This window comes from Triplophysa rosa, linkage group LG24, assembly GCF_024868665.1.
Source record: "Triplophysa rosa linkage group LG24, Trosa_1v2, whole genome shotgun sequence".
In the NCBI taxonomy this organism is placed as follows: domain Eukaryota; kingdom Metazoa; phylum Chordata; class Actinopteri; order Cypriniformes; family Nemacheilidae; genus Triplophysa; species Triplophysa rosa.
The window spans coordinates 2,203,551-2,223,288 of record NC_079913.1 but is presented as its reverse complement, the minus strand read 5'-3'; the positions used below and the strand labels follow the sequence as shown (position 1 = coordinate 2,223,288).

The following is a 19,738-nucleotide window of genomic DNA, read 5'->3' as shown; positions in this document are numbered from 1 at the left end:
AAGTGATAGATATAAAGGTCAAGTGGTCCAGGTAATGCACAAAAATATAATATAGTACATAAAATAACAGACAAATAAAATACAAAATAGATGTTTGCTTTTGGCATCAGACACAATCTCAAACTCACCAATAAACAAACAAATGAAAGATATAATATTTGGTTTGGTTCAGACCGGCCAATTTCTGACTTCTTATTTACTGTGACATTTGTTTGGCACTTTTTAACAATTAATGGCATGCAGACGTTTTTTAAGCCAGAGCATTTTCCCCCCTAAAAGCACCAGTTTACACATTTAAGATCTAAATGTTATTTATATGAAATTATTTCTTACTACAGGTGTCCTGATTTCCAACAGTAGATAAGTGCATGTAAGACATGAAAATATCAACACTTTTCATTTATCTTTTAATAAGAGACATGTATCCTACTGCATGGTTAGGTTAAAATATATTTTTTCAAATGAAAGGGCATTGCATGTAACAAGAAATATGTACATGGCACAGCTGAGTACCGATTATACATCACTATGAAACAGAAAAAGCAGCAGTCTCCTGTCTTGTGTATGATTGGTTGTGTATGAACCCCTCTGAGATCACTTCCTACAGGAACTCGTGTGTGACGATGACAAGGTGACTCACTCATGCAGCAAACACACACACACCAGCATCAGCTCGATCCCTCCTCTTCTGCATTGTGTTATGCACCTCCTCTCTGTGATAGCGGCATTTTAATAAGCCAGTTTTTGTAATATTGCTGTATTACAACATTATTCTGTTCTATTTCTTACAAAATCATATTACGTGGGGGGGGTTGTAGTATCAATATGTGATGCAGTACACAAGGGGGCGCTCTTGCATAACACAAATACAGATCTCAAGCGTTTGCTGTTTGACAAACACAAGTCATCTTTTGACACACATACAAAAGATGAAGATTGCTGTAATGGAGCTGCATTTAACAGGCGGAAATAAATGACGTTTATATTGGCAGCTAAAACAAATAGATAAAAATGAGACACAGCACACACAACCTAATGGCATTTGACATCACTGACTTCAAACAAGGCATGAGGCATCTTTGTGCCAAGTTTGAATAAGATTTACAATGAATATTCATGCTGTTTTGTCCTTTCTTTTCTACAGAACAAAGTCTTACAGATTTGGAATGATATAAAGATGACAAATGTTCATGTTTAGGTGAACCATTACATAATTATGGTACGACAATGAACCGAGCATGCTGACTACAATCCATGATGTTAAGACTTCCAGACACAAAATTTGAATCATGTCTCCACAGATTTGATGTGATGTGAATTATGATTGTGAAATTGAACTTTCTTGAGATTGTAGTCAGTATTTGCCAAAATCTACTCTCACATTTTCGCCACAACCATTTATATCAATTGTCCTTTCTCTTTGGAGATTTGACTGAATAAAACCTAACATGCACATTAGAAGTCGCGCAGTCCAAGATCAAGATTCTTTCATCCTCCACCCGTATTATAATAATGACACAGATGGTTAATGGAGGGGAGTCACGTGATGTCATTCAGCTGATTTTAAGCACAGTGATGATGTCACACTCTGGGAGGAGTGATTCAGTAGAAACATCATTCACTCCTTTTCATCCTATTTATTTCATCTTCATATTTTATGCCCTATGATCTGAGTTCCCTCTGGCCTGTATAATAAAATTTATTTCTCTCTATAAAGAAAATTTTCATAATACCTTCACTGCCTGCTTTATTGCCATGTCTTGGTCAGAGTCTGGAGAAAACACTCTTCATTCGACCACCCTTTCACTGGGCTCCATTGGGCCCGTGGGAGATCAAGAGGCGGGGCCCGTGCAGACACATCATAAAAGGGGGTGTGGTTAACCCTTCAGCGGCTCCGTTTCCGATCCTTCGGTGTCCATATCTGAATCGAACAGAGAGCGTCCTGTGACGTCGCTGTCTGGAGTCTGTGTGTCGCGGTGTGAGGGAAGGCTTTCCAGTTCCTGGAAGCTGTCGCTGTGTGAGTAGAGACCCAAATCCGGTAGCTGGGAAGGAGAGTCCGGTTCATCGCTCAGTCCGTCGTAGTAGAGATCATCGACATCCACAAACCATTCTGGCCAGAATTTCCGGCGAATTCGTTCACAGTACATGGCCAGGTTGATGAACTCACCTACAGAGGAGAGGAAATAGAAATACACACAACTGATGCTTGTCAGACAGTATTCTTATCCTGTTGCAGTAAATATGTTTACAGTAAAGTGGACGACCTCACCTTTGATAAGCTGCTCAGGACGGGTTCCTGGAAGTGTCCACATGGCCTGCGCCAGATGGCCAAATACAGAAGCATCTACTGTGGAAAACTGGGGGCCCATTAGATACTTTTTATCGCCTATGGTAGAAAAAAGGATTATAAATCAATTCTATTTAAAAATGTGAATGGTGCAGACCACCATCAACTCTCTATTGTGGTCTCTAGATATGATTTGTTGCACATTTTATCATACACAAAGTAAAAAAACAACTTAAAAATAATAACATAATATACATTAATAAAATAATACATACAATACATTCACAAATAAAATACATACATTCACTTAAAAAATGTATATAAATTAAATAATTATAGATTTTTTTTAAATAAATTCTAAAATAAAGTAAAGTCTTCTGTAACCCTTGTTTACAAAACCTGCTGTGATCGATCCTCATTACATGAAAAATTCAATAAAACTGTACATTTGGCTTAATGCCTCTCACCGTAAAAACTCCACCGATTGTTTTACCAATAATCATAAACCACAGCTCAGCGTTTAAAACATACCAAGAAGCGTGGCAAGCGTGCGCATGTCTTTCTCCATCAGTGTGTAAACTTCCTCTTTAGAGAAACGTCCGATCCCATGACCGTACATCTCCCTTTTTACAATCCCACCGGTCACCTGACTCACAATCCACTTCAGCAGGTCACTTAGCGGCCCGTTCATCGCCAACATCTTCTGCGTCTCCTCCACATTATCAACCCACTGACAGTACGCGATCGTCCTGCATCAAACACAAATTTGGTTCATTGATGAACTGTGTTCATTGGTTTCAATTTAAGGAAGCACATATACGGTTGTTGCAAATGTACGCCTTGCACTATTGCTGTGGGTAAGAGCCAAATGTGTAAACGTGAATGCAGAAGAACTGAAAACATTTTCCATATTGGCACGAAGCAGCTCTGCCTCACCAGTAAAAGTGTTCCTCCACCATTTTGGTGATGGCACGCGAGATGGCTTTCTCCTGAGGACTCAGGCTGGAGTTGAGGTTCACACCGAGCTTCTCCTCCAGAAAGTTGATGATGAACTCTGTTCCGTACACCTGCTCCTGATTATACGCGATCCAAGGCATCTTCCCCTGAGGAGACAACTTCCCATCGAAATAGTTCTGCGGAGAAAAGAGAAAGAATATACCATCTGATCCCTTGAATACATGTATAGTTAATAAAATGTAAAAGGTTAGAGACACATGTATCATATCGCATGAATTTTCTGAAATGTTTCACTACATCCTTAGATACCTGGTAGGGCAGGTCTGCCATCCGCAGGTACGTTTCTATCTTGAGACAGAAGGGGGACAGGCTAGGGACTCCAGTTTTGGGCCGGGCAAACTGATGCAGAATGATGGCGTCTTGAGAGTCCAACTCCTGTTCCTTCCTACAGCCCAGCAAATATGAAAGATGATCAAAGATGGATAAAATTCTACATTTTGTTTCAAAATCCACATAAAGTTGAAGTAAAAACATTTCTGGTCATCCTACAATTATTAATGGAGTTGCTGGATTTTGTCGCTGTCCACTTTCCTGGTGCTGAAACTGTCTGTTGTCTCTTTCTTGAATTTAAAATCGAATTCATCTGACTAAACAGACTCATTTAAAAGAGCTTTGAATTGCATGTGAGAGCTTTCCAGAGTCTCGTGTAATGAGATGTTTTGCTGAGAACTAACAATGTTGCCATTTCTGCAAAGGTCACATACAAACATAAAGCTCAGGATTAAACTCTGAATGAAATTGGCAGATCACGATTTACCCTCTCTCACAAAAGAGTCGATAAAGGTCATACTGCCAACTGTGCAACACAAGCAGACGGTTCCCGTAAGACCTAAACACAGGGACTTGTGCAGCGGTGCCCTTGAAATAGCACATCAACAACATTTATGATGTACACCGGGACATAGTGTCCCGCAGCGTATCCTGCTCAAATCTCATTCAGCTGGCTGGTGTTTTATGTGTTCCTCCAACAATGTAAGTGATGGATATCAAGTGGACTGCATTGTGTTTGCACTCGTCAATAATGTACTGTTAGCTCAGATGGAAACTTCCATCAGCTGGGGGGGGGGTAACACAAGACTTCTCAAACTAACAAAGCCTCTCTGCCTCATCCAAGGGTATCCCATTAAATAATATGCCATTACAACATAAACAGCCTACAGATGTTTAATGCATTATACACAGGAATGTATAGATATATCCAAATCCAATTTAAAAAATAAAGTAATAAATAGTAGTATTAAACACACTATATAGCTTAAGTATACCTCACGTACATACACGCAATATAATGTATATGTACCACACAAACAGATAGACAGACAGGTCATAAATACCTGATGACAAGCAGCTCGTGTAGTAAATAGGCAGCGGCGGCGAGCAGCGCGCCCCCGGTGATGTAGAGGGTTTTCCTCCAGCAGGTGTCGGACGCTAACGCGGACATGATCCCTCCGTACTCCTGCAGCGGGTACGCGATGATGTAGCCATACAGCGAGAGTGGCCCTTCGGAGCCGCAAAAGTCCAGCGAGAAGCTCTTGTTCCGGGCCAGCTCAAGCACGCACGAGCGGGTCCACGCGAACCCGACGCGCCAGTACATCCTCTCTCTCCTCTGTCCGCCCTTCGGCCCGGTTCGGGTTCGGCAGGGGAGGCTTCATCAGTGCCGCAGGGTGGAGGAGGTGCTGGTGGTGATGATGGCTGAGGGTTTAAAGAGGACAGCGGGCATGTCGGCGGGGACCCGCGGAGCGGTCGGCATCGACCCGCGGAGCGGTCGGCATCAGTCCGGAGACGCTCACCGCCGCTGTTTACCGCACAGCTGAGTGCGTGACGTCATCAAGGGCGTAGGTGCTGATGCTGCGAGGGGGCGGGGCCGGTGCCTAGACTTTCTGCTCTTATTGGTCAGCTATACTGCGTAGTTTGGCAACAACATTTCGTAATAGTTCATCAGGCAATGTTATGAAATTATTTTAATAAGAAAACAACGTATGAAATAAATCGTTAGCTCTTTTTACACTTTATAAATGAATCTAAACAAATTATACAAACCTTTCACACATGAAAAACACAGAAAACAAATTTTATCATTTTATATTGCTTTAATATTTTATTTAGCAAACTGTACATAATTGTAAACTACAGAATTCTTTGGTATTAAATATAGTGAATTAATAAACTATAGTAAATACTGTAGTTAACTTTTTTACTGTTTTATAATTTTTTTCTGAATTTGTGTAAAGGTATTTTTTCTTATGTTAACCATGTTAATGTTCTTGTTGCATTTAAAATAAAACAAGCAAATAAATAATTATCTTTTTGCCTGTATCGAAAAGTGCCTTCATACTTGTTAGTTCAAGCTATTGTCCAAAACTATTTTTAGTTATGAGGAAAAAAGCCCTAGCATCTTTTTTGTTTCCCTTTGGTTGGATGTTGTTATCTAATGCACTGACATTAAGTCAGACCATTTTTTCAACAGCAGCTTTTATTCAATAAGGCTTTCGAGCTCTGTCACATACAAACAAAACCAAGACCAAATCCAGTCCTCCCAGCACCACACCTTCTATTTACAGCTCAATAACACATACATGGCATCACAGACAAGGAGCTGCATTCATAAACTCAAAGATGTGGTAACAAGCTCAAGCACTGAACACGGTAAAGACAAAGCAAAAAGAAACAAATGACAATTCAGGATCAGAGGCTATCCGTCCATTGCGTGTTCCTCACTCTGGTGATCTCAACATTGATGGGAATTTAAGGATGCATACAGTAGCCACAAACAAGATGGAGATGCTCGCTTCCTCAATAAATCCATACAATGCTGACCAAAACCGCAAGATATTGGCCTGTCTTATCTTCCATTAAATTTAATGAGTGGGCCTACTTCGGGGGCTAAAGCATGTGTGCTAGCTAAATATACATATACTGTAAAATTCAAAACAACAAATGAAATTAAAATCAAAGCAAAATGAAAAGAATACATAAAGCACATAATAATACAGTAAATTCATAATCAAAACAAATAATACTAAAGTCAAGGGATAAATGAGAAAAGCATATTTACACATAGTTTGTGAGGATGTTGTGATCAACTATCACCTATGCATTCCAACTCACAGTGCCTACTGCCATCCACACGTATGTCAAATAAAAATCATCCAATCAGGATTCGATTACACCGTACAAGAGTTCAAAAAGATCGCTGTCATATAGCCCTGTGGCCAGTCCGTTTACAGAGAGCCACTTTGTAGGAGGACTGATCCATTTCCCTGAGGAATACAAACTGTGATATGGTCAACGAGAGGCACACAAACATTTGCAAACACACATATACACGCGCGTGCTCCACTCATTGCTCTCAGACACAAAAAAATGATCAAGTTTTCTTTGTTCCCAAAAAGAATTTCGCTGAAGGAAAGCTTCATGGGACCTTTCAAGGACGTCAGGACCATCGACTTGGAGAAAAAGAAAAGTCGCACCTCTTTCAGAGGCGGGTTTGTTTACGTGTGTCCATTAGTACAAAGTGTACGACATTACTGCCTTAAGCTTGACAACATTTTCAAATTCAAAGCAGACTTCCTATAGGCCTTAAACCATCAGTTCCCTCCCGCACCCAGAATGTCACAGGCTGCTCTGATTGGGCGAGGGAACGTAGTGGCATCGTTCCACCTGCTCTGATTGGTGGAGGAACCAAGAGGAAAGTAAAGAGAGGATGTGTGTTGTCAGTTTCCCACAGTCCTGGAAAAGATGTGCTTGACATAAGCAGCTTTCACATGTGTCAGGATGTGCTTGAACACGCTGCCTCCGGTCCTTCGCCAGGGGGCGCTCTACGACTGACTGTATGAGCTGTTTTGACTTCCATTTGAGCTCTGGTCAGTCTCACTGCCAAACATAGAAGAATTTACATATAAAAAATATTTCTGTTAAATAAAATTCACAAATGATTACAATCATGACACCTAATGCAATAATTGATGTCAACCAATTAAACCTTATTTTTAAGTGTTATCTATTAATTTTGTAACTTTTTCTGGACAAAAAATAATTCATTTACTAAACATTTCTATGACTAAGATTTTTAGTCCGACATACCTGTTTGGTGGAGGTTTTGGTTTGGGCACCTTGTTGAGCACGGTGGCTATTTCCTTTCTATCATCAAAGTTCTTCCACTGGTCATATAGTTTCAGTATTACCCTGATGATCTCCAGGATCTGTGACAAAAAGCTCCGTCATTAAATTTTAAATAAAGATCTACAACATATATTGCATAAATGTACATTACATTTATGAACTTCACAAAAGCTTTACTCCAAAGCAATTTATCACTTTGGATTCGAAACCTTATTCTTGTCGTTGCTAGCACAACCCTACTTTCTGTATCTATCAGTTAATAATAATAATAATAATAATAATACAGTAGTATTCCAACCTTCTCCATGTCAACGGACAGCTCGGCGAACCACTGCCTGGCGTCTTTCTGCTGCACCACACATGCCACATGCAGGCACGCTGGAAGAATAAATCATCAACCAGCATGTGACATGACAGCACTATATATGACTTTACGTTCCTGCAGTATATAAGTGTGCAGCATGCAGATTTTCAGTAGACATTGAACATATAGTATTCCACAGCCACACAAGCCAGATGTTCTTATTATGAATGTGTAAAGTGGGTGCGAGGTCTTACCCAGTGCGATCATGAAAGGAGGATAAAGAAGACAGAGATCCGTCCTGTAGGTGTCATTGACGATCCTCCTGCACGTACAAAACATTAACACGATAAAAATTCATTATGCTCCGATATAGAAGCAGAATGTTTACATATTATATATGCCGTAAACTAAGATCATAAAGCAACACACACTGACTATATTTGAAGAGTTTGGATCCAAAATTAGATAACTCCGTTTTGATTTTTTTTCAAAAATCATGTTTTTTTATTGTGCATTCCAATTACTATCAATCAAACTGCAGTTGTTTTGTTTTGTTTTGATTTAAGCCATAATAACTAAAAAAATACAGTTAACTAACAATAAAAACATGATAACATAATAAAAACATAATTAAAATTTATAAATTAATATCTGTGGATCAAAATTTACACACGGCCTCACCATGCCAAAGGCAGCAGCATGTCCTCCTGCCCCATGTCCTGCACATACTGCAATAAAGGTCTGTACGGGTGATACACGATTAGGCAACAGTCCTACAATAAAGTCAAAGCATCCATTATTCCACTCACACACTATTATAATAAATACACTATTATGCATTTATTAATTAATACCAACCATAAGCTCCAGTAAGTAAAATTCACACTCCAATATCTAGAGAGAGGCAGAGAGACATGAGTCAGGACCACATGAGCTCACCGTGAAATGACGAGTGTGTCACACTAGCGTGCTAACCAACGCGTTAACTCTGCCAATTATCATCTTCCCACCCAAGATGATCCATTAATGTTCCTCCAGAGCTCTGGACAGCCAAGATGTTTCTTTACATCGCCTGACCGACACCGCACACTAGAAATAAGCCTGCTGATAATCATACTGCACTTATCACCTACACGCCATATGACCCGAGCCATTTACCAGGGTGACTAGACCTTCCTCTGAAGGTGTCAGGAGTGTGTGGAATTTCACTCCTTTTTGAGTGTCAGAAACATGGTGACATGCAGGACGTGAACTGACACACACACAAGCTCACTCCATCGGCAAGTAAGCCAGTGTTTCCATCACACACATTAGACCAGTGGTCACCAACCCTGTTCCTGGAGATCGACCGTCCTGCAGACTGCATCTCCAACCCTGCTTCAGCACACCTGTGTGTAATTATCAAGCAAACCTGAACACCTTGATTAGATAGTTCAGGTGTGTTTGATTGGGGTTAGAGCTGAAATTTTCAGGACGGTCGATCTCCAGGAGCAGGGTTGGTGACCACTGCATTAGACGGTTACAGGAAGTATATTTAGTGGATCTGTCATATTTCCAAAATCTCAGCGCTATGATTAATTCAGCTCTTGTGAGTTAGGGACAAACAAGCCCATCTGTTACGAGTAACACTGCCTTCCATATGCCAGATCTGTGTGTCATAACTCTTCTTGTGAGGCAAGTACTGAGGTTTGACTCACATGGTTCATTCTGAAGGGGAACTCCTTGGGAAAGGCATAGGAGAACCTTGTTTTCACTGTTATAAAAGGAAACGTTACATAACATGAAAAAACAAGCTAACACGCTATTCCAGGAATTAAAATGATCTTATTACTTCGATACTGAAAATTGGTTGATTGACAGTTTAATGAATTGCTAGTTTACTGTTAGACTTTAACAGTCACTTACATACAGAAGTTGCTGCTGAAATAAGGCGAGTGTTTGAAACAACACCAAATTCCTGTTGAGGACAAAAAATATATGTTATTACTTATCGTTTCTTTATTATTTATCGTGATGAACGAAATCCTGGACATCCGACAGAGCGTTTACCTCTACTTTAGAGGCCAGGAACACACATGTGGGAGCCATCAGCACGGGATCTATGCTCTTTAAAGAGTATCTAAATGAAGAGTAACAAGTTTTGTTTCAATGGAAAATATAAAAACAAAGGTTGTCTTTGATGCACGAATCTAGCAAAATATCAATCTGTGATGCTGCTGCAGAAATGAACTTATTAGCCATGTAAGCAGACTTGGCTAATGCCCACTCACCTGGCATAGAAGCGTTTGAAGTAGACAGTTGCCGTGGCGATTACCTGCTGCCTGAGTTTCAAGTGTTCCCCCAAGGCCTGAATCACTGCCAGAAGAAGACCAATTGAACTACAGTGCACTTAAAGTGTTTAAACCGGTTCACTGCTTTAAATTTTAAATAAACATTGATTTTATAGAGGCAAATAGAGCTTGGATAACCATTTTAGAATTACTTTAATACGTAAACATCAATGCTCTGTTGGAGCCCTTTCTACTTAATTAGTGTGTTTAGCAATCATTCTTCTTTTATATGTACCTTTTCTTTCTATCTTGAGTGTACAGTATTTTATTTAATATTGCATATCCGAGCTGTTAAGAGTACTTCCTCAACATTCCACTTTAACATGACATTGCTAATGCAATATGCTTCATACCATTGGCAAAAAATATCTGTAGCTTCCAGTACTCCTCCTCAGTGAGGAACTTAAAATCTTTTTGTCTCTCCTTCATCAGATCCTGTTTGTCCAGAACCCACTGCAGACTTTCACAACAAACACACCAGACATAACATTAGAACAAAAATTATAAAAGCAACAGTACCATTATAATGGATTAAAAGGTATTAAAGGTATACTGAGTTAGCTATTGTTGTCAATAACAGAAACATTTATTCTGTTTATTCATGTTAAGTTTCTTCTGACGTTTCTGCAGTCAAGAGCCACTAGCCATCGTGCTAAAGCTAATAATACACAATATTATATTTTCAGACGATAAAACGGGAGGACCATACTGTTTATTCTGTATCACAATATTAACTGACATGTAACTAATTTATTTATGCTAAAGCATAGATTTCGTGTTTGATTTCTCTTCTAGCTTCGCTAGAAACGAACAAATCTTCGAGAGAAAGATCAAATGTCAGCAATTTAGGTTGTAAAATAGTGCCCGGCTTACTAATGTGAGCTCTGCCAGAAGTTCCCTGCCATCTTGAGGCCGTTGGGGTAGAAATGAACCTTAATTCGATGTTTAATTGTGTTTAATTGAAGATAAGCTCCGATCAAATCTGACGAGGAGCGCGACACAATAAACACTCCGTGTACCTTCAGCGCGCAGATAAAGCCGGATCGTGCGGAAACCGGAGCCCTCGCACCTTAATTCCGGACACTTTCATTTGCGCATGCTGTTCATTTATAATAAATAAATACATAAATAAGTAAACAAACAAATGAATTAAAAATTCCAGAAATAGTATAAATAAAGCGTATATAATAAATTCAGGTCAAACAACAATTGACTTTTCGTGTATTTGTCTTTTATCTATACATTTAGCCTATGTCAACATTTCACTGCTCTGTATGTATTTAATTCTACATTTTTATTTATTCGTTTATTTATTTACACATTTTCTGTCTTATGCGGCCTCTTTCTGAGGATAGCATTGTTAAATTTAATGTAGTATGTCTATTTATAATCATGTTTTACTAGTAATATCATTTTAATTATGTTAATACAATATAATGTAAACTTACAGGCCTCCTACATATGTATCATTTTACGTATTAGAATATTATTAGTACATTTAGTCATTTATTTTAACAAATAGTTACTAAATCAATAACATGTAATAAATTATAATAACCTAATTAGCCTATATGAGCATGCACCATCTCGATGAAATCATCAGCCCTTTCAATCCTTAAGGTTTAAGACAGTTTTAGTGCAGAGAATTTCATTATTAAGGCACTGGGGCTTGCCATCTACATTAGGAGAGCACACTCCTCTATTTTTTGCTCTTCGCGGTGTCCCGTCAGATAGTTGAGCTCAGGGTTCGACCATGGTTCTACATTCCTTATCCAGGGGGCCGGATCACAAGAGCAGGTATAAAAGCTTCATCATGAATTAGTGCGCACAGAAAGTGACTCTCCTTTCCTCTGTCATCTCTGAAGAGCCGTACGAACCCGCCAACATCACCATGAGTCGCAGTCCAGAAAGGATGTCATCGTACCGCCGTCACTTTGAAGGTGGCATGTCCTGCTCTTCCACGCTCCAGGTGCGCGTGTCCAGCCCGTCACCCACCCGCGGGACCGCGCGCCATCGCTCCGCAAGTTACAGCCGCAGCGGGACACTGGGGCGCGGGGCGCAGTCTGCAACCCGCAGGTCACGCATGACCAGGTCAGTAAGCTTTTTTTTAATGTATTAGAAACACACTTTGTGTTTAGATCTTTGCTTAATAAAACTAGATTATGCGTTGTTGTGTGAATCAAATCAAATCACTTTTATTGTCACATCACCACAGCACAAGTGCCTTGGTGAGTGAAATTCTTGAGAGCTTGCTCCAGAAAGTGCAGAAACCATTTATATACTTACAGACTTGTACAGATGACAATGTGCAATATACACATGCATATATACTCAATACACACAGTGTACTATTAGACATACTTACAGCTATGTTAGTTTTGAATCATTAAATATGCAATTCCTCTGTGTAGTGACCATAGTGTTTAAATAGGGCCAGGTTGCAATGCATTTAACCTCAACTTGTGTCTAATTAAGTTTTTAAATTTGAATAAAAGCATCAGCTAAATTACTTTTTTTGGTTGCGGCAAAAAACAACAACACAGGAATATATATATTTTGGCCTAGTTTCTCACTTTCTTTATATGTGCTGTTCCCATGTACAGCAGTGTGAGTTTGGGAGCGCTGTGTCTGGGGCTTGCCGGACGTGGTGTGGACCTGGATGCCGCAGCTGCCGAGAACCAGGCATTCCTGAGCACTCGGACCAGCGAGAAAAAGGAGATGATTGCCCTCAATGATCGTCTAGCTGTCTACATTGAGAAGGTGAGATGTGCACGCTGATGCACCTCTGACTTGGATTTACCCTCTCTCCATTTACTTGTAAAGACCGCCTTGTGACTTTTGGTTTGTGGTCATCGCAGGTGCGCTCTCTGGAGCAAAGCAACAAACTTCTGGAAGCTGAGATTGATGCCATCAAGGGCCAATATGTGAAGCCCTCAGGTCTGCGAAAGCTTTATGAGGACCAGCTGAGGGAGCTGAAGAGAATTGCAGACCAAATGAAAGTTCAGAGGGTGAGAGAGAGTGAAGTTCAGTTAGGTGTAATACGTCACATTTTGTGAGGGTTGCCACGGTAACGTATTGGTACCCCATACCCCGTGTAGGAGCTGGCACTTGCAGCACGGGATGCCATGGCCGGTCAGCTAGAAATGCTGAAGGTTAAATATGAGGAAGCTGTGGAGGCACGGAAGAAGGCAGAGCTTGACATAGAGGCTTTCAGACCGGTGAGAGGGAGGAGACTGATCTGAAGCTCAAAAGCTGAACATGTATATAACTTTTATTGGGTTTACAACAAATGGTGGAATCCAAAACGACGTTGTTTTGCAGGATGTAGATGCTGCAACGTCTTCCCGAATCGCCTTGGAAAGGCGTCTGGAAAACCTGGAGGTGGAGCTTGAGTTCTTGCAGAGAATTCACAAAAAGGTACAGCCCATGTATAGTACAACAATAGTAAACATCCAGTATACAAAACAACATAATAAATGTGTTCATTATGTATATTTATTTCAATAGAGAAGTAGAACAATTTAGGTACACAATAGAAATGAAAATAAATACAAAATTGGAAAGTTAGTTAGCAGTGTTTTTTTCCAAAGTAAATAGATCTTTAATTTGTCAAAATAAGCAAACTGACTACATCCTGACCGTAAATAATATCAATTCATATAATGTTTCTTTCCATCAGGAAATTGAGGAGTTGATGGCCCAGATTTATGGAGGCGTCGCTAAAGTGGATGTGGCCTTCTCATTGCCTGATCTGGCCAACGCCCTCAAACAGATACAGGCACAATATGACAGCATCGCCGCACAAAACCTGCAGGTACCCATCACAAACGATAAAGAAACCTCATCATATACCTGCAATGACTTATTATCAATGGTGTTCACTAGGAAATGGATGCCTGGTATAAAACAAAGTTTCAAGATCTTAACAAAGTAACATCACGGCACGTGGAATCGGCGAGGAGCGTCAGGGAGGAAATCACCGGCTACAAGAAAGAGGTGTGGGAAACCTTTTTTCCTCCTTTTCCCATATAACTTCAACTTTCACGAACAGACTTAAAAATGTACACATGTGATGACAGATGCAAAATAAGCAGAGAGAGTTGGACGCCCTTAAAACAAGGAACGAAGCTCTGATGCTCCAGGTCCAGGAAGCCCAAGAGAGATACAAGAGAGAGGAGGAGGAGCTAAAGGTGAGGACACGCCTCCATAGATGTCAAGAGAGCATGTACTGATCAATTCCACAAACTATAGCTTAAGATATTTCAATAAAATCTACTAAACCACGATTCAGGTTCGTATAGAGAAACTTAAAGAGGAGCTGAAGTCTTTTAAGGGGAAGATCGCACTGCTGCTGAGAGAATATCAGGAACTGCTCAATGCAAAGATGGCGCTGGAGATCGAAATCACCACCTACAGGAAGTTGATTGAGGGGGAGGACAGCCGATTGTCTACCATGGTGAGCAGTCTGTCACTCATGAGCAGCACCATTTGCTCAGGATTGGTCAGCTCTGCTTCCGGGGTGGCGTTCGGCTCTACGGGGGTGGCAGCGGCTGGTGGCCGGGCGGTCGCTGGAGCGATGAGCTCAGCTGTCTCCGAGAAGGTTGTGTCCTCCTCAAGCAGCTCAGAGAGCAAACAAGTCAACCACGACCATCACGAGTCCGTAGAAGAGTTCACCCAGGAACAGGCCGTGGAGATGACGGAGAGGAAAACAGTCCTCATCAGGTACAGACAGGCCATTCTAACATATGTTGTATCATGAAATCTTTTACATTTCAGGGTTGGCCATTGAGCCAAACTTCATGCAAAAGTGTTGGTTTTTTAGGCTAACGCCCCAATTCTCTTTGGTTTCAGAACAGTTAAGACAGATGAAGACATGATTCAAAGGGACACGCATGAACGCACCATCACCATTTCTGGCGCGGCAGATGAGAATGACTGAAGTAGACCCCTGAGTCCCGATGACTCATGAATGTTAATGTTCAATCATCATTTTTCCTGCTTGATGTCTTATTTCAGACCAATGATTGGACAGAGCGCTAATGACAAAATCCAACGGAACCGGTCACAATAAACAAACCTGTCCAGTGCTGCTTTGACTAAACTGCTAAACATTTAAGCATTTAACCTCCTGTGTATTTTCTAACTCGTAAAAAATAAACTGATCGCACATCAGAAGTGTCTTATGTAACTGTTTTTCTTGTTTTCTCTATAGGAGAAGCAGCAGAAGGTGCACACATAGAGCAGAATATTGCTCTCAAAAAATTCAAACTATTTTAACTCTTGTAAAAAAAAACTTGTTTTGCATAGTAACACACAATCATCAATTAATATACATGACAAACTACACACAAATATGCTAATGTAAAACGCTACTTGCATGTCCAGTGTAGTTGTGTGCAAAAAAGTTTGTGCATTTAAGTACACATGCATATTCAGTATATTTTTGCTTTATAAACAGAAAAGTAAGGGAGAATATATTTCAGAAACATTGCATTTGACAGAACAAAACCAACACACTAGAAGAAACTGCAAACAAATAGGCTTGCTACTGTATTGAAAAATTCGTGCGCATCCTCTGTCCACCCTGTTGTCCGCCTCTTCCATTCCAACTTCAACACCATCGCAACATGTTGACTCTAAAGTTATTAAAAATACAGTACAGACCAAAGCTATGAAAATACGTAAAAAGTCAAGTGGTGCACATTTTACAAAAGTCTTTGCGGCGAATAAGGAGGTGGAGTGTGTGTCGTATCAACAGCTTCAGAGGGGCACGAAACATTGACCTGCACCGCTACAATTTGCAACACAAAGAAAAACAGTCAAACACAAATGCAAACTAAACAAGTAGGAGCATGTCATTTTACCTTTACTCCGTCGTTTCGGTTTTGGACTCGACAGTGCAGCTTGTACTTTAACGCTGTTGACAGATTTGGGGGAACACTGGCATTCCACATCTCGTGCAAGTGGCTGCGGGACGAACGAACAAAACGGCACGTTTAAATATTCTTTTAAAACGTCATACGACTATTTCTAGTCAGCTACTTCATTCGTTTGACTAACCTTCACATTCTTTGACAGTCCAACCGTGTACACGGATGGGACAGCCGTGTCTAACAAATGCAGAACTTTGACGAAACCCATTTCATATTGCCTCCAGTTCTTAAAGCAGACTTCGGTAAAATGCCTCGCGCACAAACGCGAATTGGATGTTATTCCTCCTTCTTCAAAGTGTAGGAATTCAAGCCAGCGGGCACGCAAACAAGGACGTTTGGGGATGGGGTACAACATTTGGGGAAGGGCATTCGAGCAACCTAAAATGCAACGTGCCACCATGTTGTCGTTTGTTGGAGGGGAGGGGATAGAAACTGCCAATCAATACGGTCCCGCCCTCGCGCCGTGACCACGTCATGAAGATGACAAGGGGGAGGGGGGTTTATAAATTTGACTCGTAAACAATATTTTTATGTAATATTGCAGAAACATGCTTTCATTCATATTGTCCCAAGTCATGGAGCTTTGAAAATGTTTTTTTTTTCTTCTGACTTATGTCATAAAAATATTACTTTATTGATTTGTTATTGCACCCCCTGGCTGTTCAATTCTTAAAACCAATAAAAACTTTTTTATCAAAGATTTAAAAGGCACCTGACAAAAATAATAATGATGTGTATGGAAACAAACAAAAATACCCATTTTGATTTCATGGTAGTTTCTTCAAAACTACCGTTAATATTATCAAACCAACTGTGGTATCAAACCAATGGTTTAGCATGTTAAATAATTTTATTTCAATTTATTTTCTATAACATACATATTAAAATATCACATTTTAAAATCTCAGTAATAAATCTTCATTCCATACCACATAGAGCCCAGTAAATACAACAAGTATACAAGTCTATGTTAATGTTAATGTCTGCTGCATTTTTTATTTCATGATTAAAAATGTTTATTATAGAATTGTAGTCACATGACATATACAAGTCAAAAACTATTCTAAAACAGAACGTAACATAAAAACAGAATTTTTTACAGTGTATATCAATTTTCCATATACTGTTCATACATACAATTGTAAACCGTAAAAATTGCCATCTTCCAAACGTGTTTGTGCCACTGAAATTTACTGTAAATTTACACTTTTACAGTACAACAATATTGACATGACATTTCATTGGACAGATTCTCTGTGTGTGATTAATGTAAAGACTTGGGTTCATCACCTACTCCTCCAGCAAGGCGATACACGGCCAGACTGACCTCATGAGCCAGACTATCTGCACCTTTCTGGAAACAAACACATTTCATCATTAAAAATTAAAAATGTGCATAATGATACAGGTGGACAGCTGGTGGTATGTGTGTATCTGTTTGTGTACCTGCGTGTCTGCTTCTGCATACACCCTCACAACATCCTCCGTGCCCGAGGGTCTAACAAAAGCCCGAGCCTGTTTGTATTTCTTCACGAGCGAATCAATAGCCTCTTGCAGACCCACTGGTGTCACGGCTCGTCTCTCTGCATCTGTTGTGTCTATTACACACCTGTCAGACACCTGAAGGCACACAGAGCAATAGTTAATGTAAACTCAAATCTGCACAAAATTGAAAGTTGTTATCCAACGCGTGTAAGTGCGCACCTTGACTTTAAACTGGCGGTTGGGCAGGTCAGTGTAAATTGCATCCCAGTCTTGGACAGACATTCCTCTGATGGCCAACACGGCTTCAATCACCAACATATCTGAAATGGCATCTCCAACCGTCTGCAGAGAGACAGAAAGTCAAAATCACAATAAGGCAACGGTTCGTCAAACATGAAACAATGCATTGAAGGTCTTACCAAGTGATGGTCTAGTAGTTTAACGGTCTTTACCTGGTTGATCAAGTTAATTGTATTGTCCAAGAGTTTAACTGCTCGTTTTTTCTCATCGTTCGCGTTTGGATCTTTGACAAGCTCCAGAATCTGTTTCTGCGCTGCTTTGCTGAACAGAACCTGAAACGTTCGGACAAGACACTCATTTTCTACTCAATAAATCAAGTCATCTTTATTTATATAATGCTTTATACAATAAAGATATGCAATATGTTGTAAGATCAGTATTTAAAATCTACATTAAAACTGTATCATTAAATGTTTGGTTGAATAAGAATCTCAAGGGTTTCTGGTTAAAACTTTGTAGACTTACCGTTCCGTGTCCATTGGCCTCAAAATAAACCCCTATATCGTACTGCTGCGCTGCGTGATGTAGATGCTTCACGCCCGTTTTCGTACAGCATACCGTGACCTGCGGAAAGACGAGATTTTATAGTGACGGTTCATAAATTACACGTTGTAGAAAAACACCAGAACTTTACCTTCATAACATCCTCCAAGTAGCGAGTGGAGCTTCCATTGGCGTAGGCCGTCTGAACAACAGCGATCTGCAAATCGAGCCCTGCCTGCACACACACGAGCGCCATTAAAACTTACCATGGATACGATCTACAGGCGATTCTACACCTGATCTGTGTGTTTGTGCAATGTGCATTGAACCTGTGTAAGAAGCTCTTTGAGATACGTGCTGATGAGGGTGCCAATCTTGTCTCCGTCCTGGAGATGAAAGCGTCCATCGGAATCAGTGTAATAGTAAACGATTCGGTCGGCGTCGCCGTCAAACGAACAACAGCGTTCCCCGGCTCCCATAGTTAAACCTTGAGAGAGATGTTGTCTCTGAGTTCTTCATGAAGTGATTCAGTACAAAAGGATGTTTTTCAAACCAACGCGGAAATACAGCATCATGTAATACGAGTAACAACATTTTTGTCTGTCCTAAAAGAGCAATTCTAGCTTCAGATGAAAGGTGCAGGTAAAAGGATCTCATGTTTTCACACCTCTGTGATTTTCACAGACCTTCTGGAGGTTTCTGTTGGACTTTGACATGGTCCGCTCCACACAGGTGGTTGAGTTTTCCACGACTACCGTCGTTTGACAGCACCACCTGCAGCTCGGAGCGTAGAAACGCCTCCATTTCTCTCATCTTCAACGCTCCAATCCCATTGGCTCCGTCCACCACCAGCCTTTTCTGGTCATCAGTGCGGTTTGGTGCCTTTGAGAACAATGAGAAGCTGTCAATCAAGGCAGAGGTCATTTAAAGATAGAAGTCTTAAAGGTACATTAACAAAAAGGAGTTTCGTTTTAGAAGGATAGGGAGAAAAAGAGGAATGGACATGTGCAAAACATGGAAATCTTTTTTCATATTCACTATTATCATTTTTGTAGGTTGTTCTTACATTCTGTGTGAGTTGAAGGAAAGCATGCGAGAGTTTCTGGTAGTAACCCTCCACGGTGGCACTACCATAGCAGCCATTTGTGTTGCGACAACACACCATATAATGCAGCTGGGGAGTGGTGACCAGACCGTAGTCTTAAAGACACACACACCCACAAAGACAAAGTTAAAATCTGTCAGAGTTATCAACAGTGCAATTCAGTAACCTTTGTACTGCTATATCAGTGCAATGCAAGTTTACTTAAACAGTGACAAATAAACAGCCATGAAAACAATAGACGACTTCATTTAAAAAGAATCCACACCGTGAAATTTGCCTCCCAATGAGGACACGCCATCCACCACAGCCTGAGACAAACTCCCACTGCTTGGCCTAATAATAGCAAACGGACAAAAAAATTCTTCGAAATGA

The 19,738-nt window shown here is 40.4% G+C and overlaps 4 protein-coding genes across 5 annotated transcripts in view; 1 reads left to right on the top strand and 3 right to left on the bottom strand.

Annotated features, from left to right (window-relative positions):
- Positions 1–270: 270 nt before the first annotated feature.
- faxca (failed axon connections homolog, metaxin like GST domain containing a) lies at positions 271–5,323 on the bottom strand. The gene is made up of 6 exons (XM_057323504.1): positions 4,639–5,323; positions 3,554–3,689; positions 3,224–3,420; positions 2,819–3,036; positions 2,270–2,386; positions 271–2,167 (listed from the first exon to the last, which is right to left on the bottom strand). The coding sequence occupies exons 1-6, from the start codon at positions 4,896–4,898 to the stop codon at positions 1,878–1,880; spliced, it is 1,218 nt and encodes a 405-aa protein (XP_057179487.1). The 5' UTR covers positions 4,899–5,323; the 3' UTR covers positions 271–1,877.
- Positions 5,324–5,544: 221 nt separating this feature from the next.
- ccnc (cyclin C) lies at positions 5,545–11,074 on the bottom strand. Its single transcript, XM_057323506.1, has 12 exons — positions 10,934–11,074; positions 10,414–10,520; positions 10,001–10,085; positions 9,780–9,849; positions 9,636–9,687; positions 9,428–9,483; positions 8,589–8,624; positions 8,412–8,503; positions 7,985–8,052; positions 7,725–7,804; positions 7,388–7,506; positions 5,545–7,177 (listed from the first exon to the last, which is right to left on the bottom strand). The coding sequence occupies exons 1-12, from the start codon at positions 10,963–10,965 to the stop codon at positions 7,123–7,125; spliced, it is 852 nt and encodes a 283-aa protein (XP_057179489.1). The 5' UTR covers positions 10,966–11,074; the 3' UTR covers positions 5,545–7,122.
- A 177-nt stretch (positions 11,075–11,251) lies between these two features.
- Positions 11,252–15,018, top strand: ngs (notochord granular surface). Its single transcript, XM_057323508.1, has 10 exons — positions 11,252–12,151; positions 12,664–12,820; positions 12,919–13,068; positions 13,159–13,278; positions 13,382–13,477; positions 13,740–13,874; positions 13,946–14,056; positions 14,140–14,250; positions 14,352–14,782; positions 14,912–15,018. Exons 1-10 carry the CDS (start codon positions 11,952–11,954, stop codon positions 14,997–14,999), a joined length of 1,599 nt encoding a protein of 532 aa, XP_057179491.1. The 5' UTR covers positions 11,252–11,951; the 3' UTR covers positions 15,000–15,018.
- Positions 15,019–16,834: 1,816 nt separating this feature from the next.
- The window catches only part of pgm3 (phosphoglucomutase 3), a 4,230-nt gene continuing 1,326 nt past the window's right edge, over positions 16,835–19,738 (bottom strand). For both annotated transcript variants that reach the window (XM_057324354.1, XM_057324355.1), the window contains exons 4-13: positions 19,632–19,699; positions 19,328–19,461; positions 18,948–19,143; positions 18,591–18,748; positions 18,413–18,496; positions 18,244–18,342; positions 17,931–18,050; positions 17,698–17,820; positions 17,440–17,613; positions 16,835–17,347 (exon numbers count right to left, since the gene is read on the bottom strand). In XM_057324354.1, coding sequence (XP_057180337.1) covers positions 17,258–17,347; positions 17,440–17,613; positions 17,698–17,820; positions 17,931–18,050; positions 18,244–18,342; positions 18,413–18,496; positions 18,591–18,748; positions 18,948–19,143; positions 19,328–19,461; positions 19,632–19,699 — 1,246 coding nt within the window. In that variant the 3' untranslated portion in view covers positions 16,835–17,257. The remainder of the gene's footprint in view (positions 17,348–17,439; positions 17,614–17,697; positions 17,821–17,930; positions 18,051–18,243; positions 18,343–18,412; positions 18,497–18,590; positions 18,749–18,947; positions 19,144–19,327; positions 19,462–19,631; positions 19,700–19,738) is intronic.